Here is a 10,256-nt window from a genome sequence, read left to right as displayed (position 1 = left end):
CAGCTGCACCGCGGGCTGCAGAGCCGCTCGGCACCACCACGCAGCTCTCCCCTTCCCACGGCAGCGAGTGACGCTGCGCCGGAGCTTCTGTCGGGAGGGGAAAAGTCATGTTTGACACAACCCTGCGCGGTCCCACCTCACAGCTCGGCTGAGCCGAGGGCAGAGAGGAGCTTTCCAAAGAACTGACCCTCCTTTCCCGTTCCCAGGGAGCTTTTTTTGGTGTTTCTTTTATAAACGAAGGTACTTTCATCAATTTTTTTTTAATTTTATTTCTTTTTCTCAATGCAATCGGAAGGAATGCCTGGAAAGCTCAAGCAGAAAGCTCAGCCTCTTGACGTTGGCTCCACAGCACGCCGTTAACTGGGATTAAGAAAGTCAACTAATGCTTCACAGCACCAGGATTTCAACAGCACGGAGCCTCCCGAGGCAGGGAACTGCGACGGCAAACCCACCGGGATCTCAAAGCAGCAGCCGCCTCTCCCCACAGATGCCATTTAACCCCGGATTTGTGTGCATCCCGCTCCTGAAAATCAGCTGGAAACCTGTCGTGCCTTCCTCGCACGGAGGGTGAGTGCTGCCAGCCGAAGCCTTGGCTCCCCCCTGCCCGGCTGCCAGCCCTGGGGCTGGGCTGGGAGAGCCCTTTCCCATGCGGGCGGTGCGGGGCTCCCGGCAGACCCCCAGAGCTCCCAGTCCATCCCCGCAGAACGGCAGATGATCCAGCGTGTTTCCCCAAAAAAAGGCGTGCTGGGGCGACGAGGGCCAGGACACGAGGTACTCGTATCATTTTTTTGATTAATATTTGTGGATGAGTGCTGTAAATATGAGCCGAGAAGATTTAAGAGAAAGTCACTGAGCCGTGCAAGTGAATTAATTTGCTCTTAGACAAAATGCGGCTGGTTTTCAGCCTTTTACGAGCAGGACCGTTATTTCTTTCCTATGCCAAAGACTGACTGTGTGTGCTCTCCTGCTTTACTTCTACCGTGGAGGAAATTTAAGCAAGAACATGTATAGTGAATTGCTAAATTCAACCAGTGCCACTGAAGCTCACCTAATCATTCAGACCAACACGCCCTACCTGAGCGGCACCCCGAGACCCGTGAGCTCCTCCGCTTTTTACATGTCGACAGCCAGGGTGTTAAAAGAAGGGGAAATAAATAAACCAGACCTGGTGACATACATCATCCTCTTCTTCTTTCTGCTCTTGACGGTGACGCTTATCGTGCTCTTCATAAACTGCCAGCTGAAAAATTCTTTTTTTGCTACTCTTCCTTACGACAGATCGCTCCGAGAAGCGAGGAGCCCGTGGAGGACACAAGCTGTCTGACACCGGAGAGCAAGCCCGTCTCACAGCGGTGGCAGGCACCAGGGACGCTGTGCAATAAGGCGTTACGGCCATGTGTCGGGCAACGGACGTGACCCTCTTTAGAGTCACAGGCTGCATCCCAGGAAAAGGTTGCTGAAAATCACGCCGTACGCAAACCGGAATAGCTGGAAATAAAAAGCTCTGCTATGAACTAAAGAGAGAATGCTTTAGTAAATTTACACGGTTTCGTGCCAAAAAATCGCCCCGTGATTCCAGATTAAGCTCTATACGTATGCAAATGTCATCATCCACCCATTCAGCGTCCATACAAGGATATTTGCATTAGTAACAATCTCTGATTTGGGCAGCTGGTGGAGCTTGTTACCCATGTTTATGAAACCATAGCATCAGATGCAAAAAAAAAACCCACAGTATATTTACCTACCAGCTCCACGCTGAGAACAGGAGTTTACTTTCCAGACCCGTTTCTCTCAACTGCTGCTGAAACTGCGTGGCACTGCGGCGGGAGTCCTGCGAGGCAGGAGGTGAAAACGAAAAATGTCTACTTAGACTTTTGATTGTGAGTCTGTTAAGGGTGTTCTTGATGTTTTGCCGCGTCGTCGATCAGGTTCTAAATTACCAGTTAGGCGAGACACTAAATACCTAAGGAATTTGTTTTCAACTTTCTTAAGCTACAAAGGAAATGATTCGCCACAGCATGAAACCAAAATAATCAGATCGGGAGAAGGAAAAAGGGAAAATAAATATCTATTAATAGTGTGTAAACTAATAAAAGGGAGAGCAGAGTGCTCCGCGTTCAGCACACGAAGTAGACAACTTTTGAAAGCCATAAAACGCAGTTTTATAGGAATAGTTACTTCAACCTACAATATCCCCACTCCTTGCTCTTTATATAACCCGGCACAATTAGAAGCATGCTTTATCAATATGGCAACAGCTTGATTCTACTTTGATCACTGGCAAAACCCACCGTTTTAAATTACTAGCTATCTGATTTTGTTCTAAAAGCCTCTGCTGAACCTCGTTAGCTGACACGCTAATTTATAGACGCTGATTTCTAGTAAGCTGCGGTTACAGCACATTTCCAGATCAAAATGCACAAAGCCCAGAAAAGTATTTTTATTTCCCACAAACAGCGGGAAATAATTTTTTCTTTTGACCCCAGTGGCTAGACACACTAGTGAACTGCAGCTATCCAGAAACACCGAGTCCTAAACCCTATTTTTGCTCCGGTTTTTGTTAGTGGGTCAATCAGAAGAATGGGGTTCAAGTGCTGTCAGATGCTGTGCCCCTAAATCCGTTCTCAACACGTGGAGTACAGCAGCAGTGCTCTGTGTATATATGTACATAACTTATTTAATCCCAATTAAATTTTCCAATGCAACTACACACATATATGAGCTGGCACTGGAGCACACAGACAAAGTGTGTATATACAGGAGCCTGTTTGCAAGGTGGTTTGTTGGGTTTTTTTGGTTTGTTTTGGGTTTTTTTGTTTGTTTGTTTGTTTTTTTAACACAGAAATTGCACAGTTGATAACACTTCCATGTCATTGTCTTGGTTACCATGTTTTATAGTAGTTTAACTTACTTCAGCATAATAACAGGCTTAAATATTTTATTCCTTTATAGGTGGCCAATTTTTACCTCCTCTGAACCAAATTTAACTGATGTAATTCCAAGTAGTTACTAATGTAGAAAGCGAGAATAAATTCAAGTGTGTTTATCTCAGCCCTTTTTGAATAAATCAAGTTTTATCAAATCAGGCATTCCTTATTTATTGTTAAGCAACAACAGCTTGTTTTCAGCTATCAGCCGTTAACGAGTTTGGTCTAAGAATTCCTGCTGGCAAAAGCCTCAGAACCTGATAAAGCACATGTTGCATTGCATCCTACTGTACTTTATTTAAACATTCAAGAATAACCCCAGAATAATCATGTTTTTCCTCCACAGCCTGATAGTTGGAGTAATAGCCCAGAAGAACCTGTTGTGCTTAGAGTGCCATCTGATTTACTGGGAAAGCTTTTATACAAGCCCTGTGTTGCTCTTAACACCCAGAATCATTTCTATTGGAGAAGAAAGTTCTAATAATGACATTTTAAGGAAACATACTTATGGAAAACATCTGATATATTCTCTTCCACCAGGTCCTATATTTAAACTGATCATAAAATCCACTTCCCGACCACAGGCACGTCAGAGAGGGACCGAGGGGCATTTATTCTCTTGTTGTAACTGGTTTTTTAGGTGTGTGACATGCATGGGGTCCCAAATGTATACTCCATCCCTTCCCCTCACTTCACTCGTGACACAAATACACCATTCACTGTGTCTTTATAGCAAACCTCAATTTCTCAAGGTGCCTTTCAAAAAAAGCCCCTCGACACCCGCCGCCCTGAGCACCCTCCTGCCCGACGGCGTCTCCGCAAGGCAGACCGGAGGTCGACATGCTCAAACATGAAGGATGGGAAAAGCACCAGAAATGTGGGACACAATGCTGTGAGAAGCAGGGTGACCCCACTTCAGAGCAGCTCTTAATTATATGGTGTTACAGGAGATTTTAACCCTTCTTCCTCTGGGCCAAGGAAACAACTCACCACTTCCACCTGGAAGCAGCGCGACCTTTCGCATCTGATGCCACCCTTCTGACAGATCATTATTTCAGTCTGTTGGTTTTAATCTCTTAGTCCACAGGTGGTTCTGAACCCAGCTGCCTGTTGGCACAGACAGGGCACACGGGGAGCTTGCCGCAGCGCTCGTACCAACTAACCCAGGAGGAGCCGCCAGCGCGATGCTCCTCTGCAAGACCACCCCAAAATTGGGAGCTCAATTACCCCACTGCTCTGCCTGAACACTGGGTTTGTTAACATTTTGGGGACCCAGCAATGCCTGCTTGCACTTCCTACCTGTAGCTGGGCTGTGGTGGGCTTTTCTATGGGCATTCGCCCTCCTGCATTTCCCATTTCCCCCGAATAAAAAACCAGGAGTTGAGCATTTTCTACACCCTGTGCCACATGGGCATCACGTCCAATGCCTCGAACGGACTCATCTATAGGACTCACAAGTCTGTCAAACTACACAGCAAGGCAAAAGGCAAAGAAAAAATGCCAAAAGTTAAATATTCCACATCTGTTTGGGATGCCTCAGGCTGGTAAATGCCCTGGCGCCACGTGCCAAAGTGGAAAGTAAACCTGCGTTGCATGATGGCACTCTCCAAATCGGTGTCAAACAGCAAGAGCCACAGCAATTCGGAACTGCACTTGCTCTAATGAGTTTTCTTCTAGTAGCATCTTCAAAAGAAATTAAAAGCCCTTGTCCCAGGACAACACTTGGAAACAGGAATCACTGCAACTCGGCTTCCATTAAGAAAAAGAGAAAAGGCTGGAGACTTCCGTGAAGCCGTTGGTGAGTGCTAACAAGAGCGAGGGTTTAGGTACGCTGCTCCTGAGTTTTTTCTGACCTTCCAAACTTACAAAGAGGGATTTCAGAGATCTGGAGAGGCTGAGCAGGGTTCAAGCCTCAATTTCCTACTGACAAGTGGCTGCCCCTGTTGCGTATGCAGGAGCACGTCGCCAGACCCGATGCCAGCAGATGTGTTTTTGGGGAAGAGGTTTGGTTCTGCTCTGCCAATGCAGCATGTCCCTCCCTGAACGCTGCTCTGACCCATGGTCCTCGTGCTCCTAAACCTTCTGAGAGACACCAGCTTTATCTGCCTGGTATTCGGAACAGTTAAAACACTGGCAGATACATCAGACTGAGAAGATGAAAGAAGACACAGTTGGATGATGTTCACAGCGCATTTGGCTTTAGGAAGTTGTTCCTTCCGAGCGTTAACTCATAGACCTTGAGCAAATACAGAAACCACAGGTACAAGCAAAGAATTTTGGTTTAAATCCATTAATCCATACAGAAAGTCTCCTGGGCAAGTTACACACAGAGTTATATCTTTGCAGGTTTTTTTTCCTCTTCTCCCCATCACTTTTACCCACCTGGAAACATGAAATTCCTCCCTGGGGGCTGAGCATTGCCCCGGCAGTGCCTACAGTACCACTGGTGAATAACCTCTGTGGACACCACCTGTTCACTCCTGATTGCACTTTCACATTTAATGTACTGTATTTAACTCTAATTTCTTACAGGAAACTTAAGGAGAATTCCTTCTATAAAGACCTTCTAGTGCAAGAGTGCTGACCAGAGATGTGAGATCTCTCAGATCTCAGGACACAAGTCTCCATTTGGCTCTTACAGAAGAGTCTATTTTGTGTTGTCTCTCAAATTCCTCCAATCCAGCTCTGAAGTTGCAATCACCCACACACAGCTCAGAGTTTTCTCGAGAGGCTCATGAGTTTGCAGACAGCAGTTTCTTTAGCTAAGAGACTTCAGAAAAAGAGATTTTGCAGGAATGACTGCATTACACAGTGCTTCTTAGTTGGGGAAACAACTGGGCTGTTCGCAATAATGGATGTGCAGCTTGAAAATGGAAAAAGGTATTTATAAAAAAAAATAAAACTGGCCTTAGAACAAAAGAGCTGCCAATTTTAAGACCATTTTTTAAAAGAAAAAATATTATAGAAAAAAGGAATTGTTCTGTGAGGAGCAGGAACACTGAATGTCTGGATGTGATCCAACAGCTTCCACATGCCAGAACCTCACCCCCAAACCCCTCACCTCGCATCTCCGTGGGAGTGAAGCAGTCTTACAGAGCTGGTCTTTGTGGGAGGGATTTCATAACTGAGGAGGCTTATTTTTAAACACGAGTTTGAATTTTATTTTCCTTTACAAGAGTTACGACTAAAAAAAATAATTTGAGATTTCACTTCAATTTGCTCATGTGTATTAAAGCATTGGAACTAGATGATCTTTGAGGTCCCTTCCAACCCTAACCATTCTATGATTCTACCTATCGTTGTGTCTTTAGTAGAATTCCACCTTGCCTTGGATGTCCCACATCACCTGTAGCAGGTACAACAGCCTAAAGGATTTCTACAACACTGTCGTTGTTTCTGCAACCACCACCCTGAAGCAGCCCAGTCCCTGGTAGCTCAGAGCACCCCTCTGACAGCAGCTTTGCCCCATGCCAAAACCAACACATACCTGGAGCAGGAGGCTGGTGGGCTCTGGTGACGGATGGCAACACAGCTGCCCGCGCCCACCCTCTGTGTGTGCTGCCTTACTGCTCTCGTCCTGCTTCTCCGCCCTCCAGCGCAGCACCAGCAAGCACCATTCAAACAGCAATACAGAGAGTTAATCAATTAAATACAGAACTGATTGACCCAGCATAAACCTACTCGCAGCTACAGCTGGTCTGGCTTATTACCAGTTTCCCCAGTCACATACATTTAAGGGAAACATCGTGGCTAGCACAGCAAAAATTCCGGAGAAAAGAGAATTTAATGCCGTGCTTCTCTCATATGCTTTTCTATAGATTTGTGTCTTCATTTCTTGCACTAAACTAAATATTTTTAGTGTTCTTCTAAAGCAGAGCTCCTTCAACAGAGACGTTCCCACTCCCTGCGGTGGTGTCCAACAGCAACTGCTTCTTCTAGATCAGGTGTGATCATCCCGCTCAGAAAACAGGACATTTGTGACGCTGCCTTCTTGCCATCCTCACAAGGGCAGACGATTACCAATCCAGCATGAACTTCAGATAATAATGAAAAAACATCTTGCCTGGCAAGATATCTCTGCCTGCCTCCAGATTTTTAGAACAAACTTTTAGACTTTTTTTTTTTTTTTGCTATTTCAAACGTTACTGTTGTTGGTGGCTGCAATGTTTGCTTTAACTGGACCCCACATGCCCTACAAACACTTTTACCAAGCAATGAAACTGCAACCTCACTTACCTTTAGAAGCAGAGAACAGAAGGATTAAGAGAATCCCAAGTCCAAACTTCCTGTGGATTTGCACTCAACAGTGCTGCTTAAAAAAATACTTGTACAGCACACTTGGACATGTGGCCCTGTAGAGTAGTTAACAAGAACAATGTATTTTAGAAGAATTGGATGCAAGCTGCCTGGAAATAGTGAAACTCTGAAGCACTTATCACACAGGCACGTGTTGGTGCTCAGGCTAAGCTGTCTTTTATTAAGGCTTCTCCCCCTTTTTAGAGAACTCAATCAGCCAGAGGCTTCTTATTCCAAATCTTGAAGTTTAATCCTTTGGCTGTGCTGGACTTTGGAAACATCTCAGGATGGTTTTAGAGGGAAATACTACGAAACATAGGGTAGAGAAAAAGCCAGACTGTGTATTTTAACATACCTGCAACAAATGGCAACCACGTACTCAAGGCATGACATGCCATTTTCCCCGGTGTGTCTGAAAACCTGGGCACAGCCCCCTTCCCCTGGGCAGGGGACAGTACACGATAAAGTTAAATTCTGTTTCTTAGGAGGCTAAAAGACTCTTCTTCCAACTCCTGTGAGTTGGAATGTCATGGAAAAGAACAAGTGAACTGAGTATCTAGGAGAAGCTGTGAGACATTAGGACTCAGACTATTGTCCTTTCAGTGGTTTTGGTGATGGTTTTATGCTGTAGAGATTATTAATAGAGGTTTTTTTTCCCCAAAATTTAGCTTCGACTTTAACTTTTGCTGTCCCCACAGCACAACAGGAAGTCTGGGGACAGACCCTGGACAGATTGCATAAGTCTGCTTCATTTTTCACTCGAGGTAAGCTACTTTCCAGCACACAGTTTGTGTCTGCTCCGCTACTAAATTGGCAAGTGGTTGGAGTGAGAATTCACACTACAAAGCTACAGACGACCATCTTTGCTGTGACTGTATGATAAAAATGCACAAGATGACTTGTCTTTATTTCAAAGTTTATCCAAAACTAAGGGGAGGGATTATTTGTGTTGAACGGTACCAACCCCAGGTGCTAACGCTGGCTGCCCCAAAAAAGCTATTCAGCACAAATGAATTCTCTCGCCAATTCTAATCGAGCATTAAGATGATGCAGTATCTAAAAACATTTACCTTCAACCCAGCGGCTGACAACTCACAGGTACTTTGGGGCTTTTGACAAACGCCTCAGCGCACAGAGAAGACAGCTGGCTCTGCATCCCAAATCAGAAGATTTAACAGTGCTTAAGATTCCAAGGGAAACTAGAGCCAGTGTCATCACTGAGTGTAGCCTGATGAGTTTTTTTATGCTAGCCATGTCTGGAAAACACCTTCTAAATCACATAGGTCAAAATACTGAATTTGGCAAGTTAAATGGAATCAGCGTTTCCATGATACCAAGGTGCTCACCTGGGGAAAGCTATTAGGACAAGGGGCAATGGCTTTAAACTGAAAGAGGGGAGATTTAGATTAGATATAAGGAAGAAATTTTTCACTCAGAGGGTGGTGAGGCACTGGAACAGGTTGCCCAGAGAAGTTGTAGATGCCCCATCCCTGGAAGCGTTCAAGGCCAGGTTGGATGAGGCTTTGGGCAACCTGCTGTAGTGGAGGGTGTTCCTGCCCATGGCAGGGGTGTTGGAACTGGATGATCTTTGAGGTCCCTTCCAACCCAAACCATTCTATGATTCTATGTGGAAAAGTCTCACTTAGTGCACTGACTTGACACACCAAACATCATCCTCTGACCAGAATATCTATAGCAACAGTAATTTCCCAAGTTTTCCTAACTTCTATGAAAGAGTTTTTCTAGATGAGTGGGATTTCTTGGGATGGCTTCAGAGAAGGCAAGGTCCTTGGCTACAACAGGGCAGGGAGTGCTCCAGGACAAGGCAGGCAGACTCCTCTTGGCACAGAGTATAGGACACCCAATGTTTAATTACTTGAAATGCCACCGAGATATTTGCTTTTTATGTAGCAGTGAACAGAAGTAGCCTCTGACTCATTCAACACACAATGCAGGTTGGAATGGAGGTGGAAGAGGTGTGTTTTGCCAAAGCTTTTTCTTCTGAAAAAAACATAAATGAACAATTTCACAGGTTACTTTGTCTAGCTACTCAGAGATGTAATTATCAACCGTTACTATACCTCTAAATTTCCCAAAGAGGAATATTAATAAGATAAACAAAACCCCTTCAATTCTAAAATAATAATTTAAAACTTTTAATAACCAAGAGTGGGTTTTTTTTGTTTGATTGATTTCTATTTATATAGAAATCTATTAAAACAAGTCCATATATAAAGTTTCTGGAAAGCCAACAACCCACTGCAACACTTAATTTGAGATGTTACTTACCAATTACTGTATCATTTAGGTAATACTATCATAGTAAACCTTCTGGGAACATTAGATGGCAATTATTGTTTTGGAAGCAAAACCATGAAAACAGTATCAGGGGATATTAGAAAAAACAAATTACTACCTGATTGGCTGCTCCTTAGTACAGTGCAGTTGTACATTTGGAGGAAAAAAACTATTATTATTAAGAAGATGAGAGAACTTCAGAGTATTACTGCAAGGTGGCAGTCTGCCAGTCGAATTAAATCCCAAAGCAGGAAGCACAGAAAAGATGAAGCACTATCAACACTTCTGTTTCAGTTTTATACTAAACAAATACCTTGTCCTTTCTGTAGTTCTTACACAGATCTCCCTGTGGAATTGAGATTCAGTATTTTTGTACTCATCCTGCCAAAAAGAGAGATTTCTTTTAATTTGTGCACACCACCAATTACTAATTCAACCTCTATTTCTGTAGCATCTTGGTAAACAGGAGAAAAGTTTTCTTTCCCTCAATCTTAAAAAATAAGGCTAATAGTAAAAGAACAGCTCACTAAACCTCTCCTAAATTTCCATTTTATTGGAGCAGTAGTTGAGTTTCAAGAGATACTCAAACAGCCTTCATTTCAATGAAAAGGCTACCAGTCATCAGTTTAAAGCCCTACACATTCAGACACGATGAGGTGGTTTAAAAACTTTATGGTCAGCCACAATGAGAAAAAAAACCACCAAAACAAAAAACCTCAACTACCCCCAACA

General features: G+C 44.0%; 1 protein-coding gene across 1 annotated transcript; it reads left to right on the top strand.

Moving 5' to 3' along the window:
• The first annotated feature begins 1,003 nt into the window (after window positions 1–1,003).
• On the top strand, window positions 1,004–1,324 carry SMIM32 (small integral membrane protein 32). The gene has a single exon (XM_086621807.1). The coding sequence runs from the start codon at window positions 1,004–1,006 to the stop codon at window positions 1,322–1,324; it is 321 nt and encodes a 106-aa protein (XP_086477933.1).
• The last annotated feature ends 8,932 nt before the right edge of the window (window positions 1,325–10,256 follow it).

Source organism: Tauraco erythrolophus, chromosome 16 (assembly GCF_009769465.1).
Source record: "Tauraco erythrolophus isolate bTauEry1 chromosome 16, bTauEry1.pri, whole genome shotgun sequence".
In the NCBI taxonomy this organism is placed as follows: domain Eukaryota; kingdom Metazoa; phylum Chordata; class Aves; order Musophagiformes; family Musophagidae; genus Tauraco; species Tauraco erythrolophus.
Note: the sequence above shows the minus strand (reverse complement) of the source record. Positions and strands in the feature narration are given on the sequence as shown.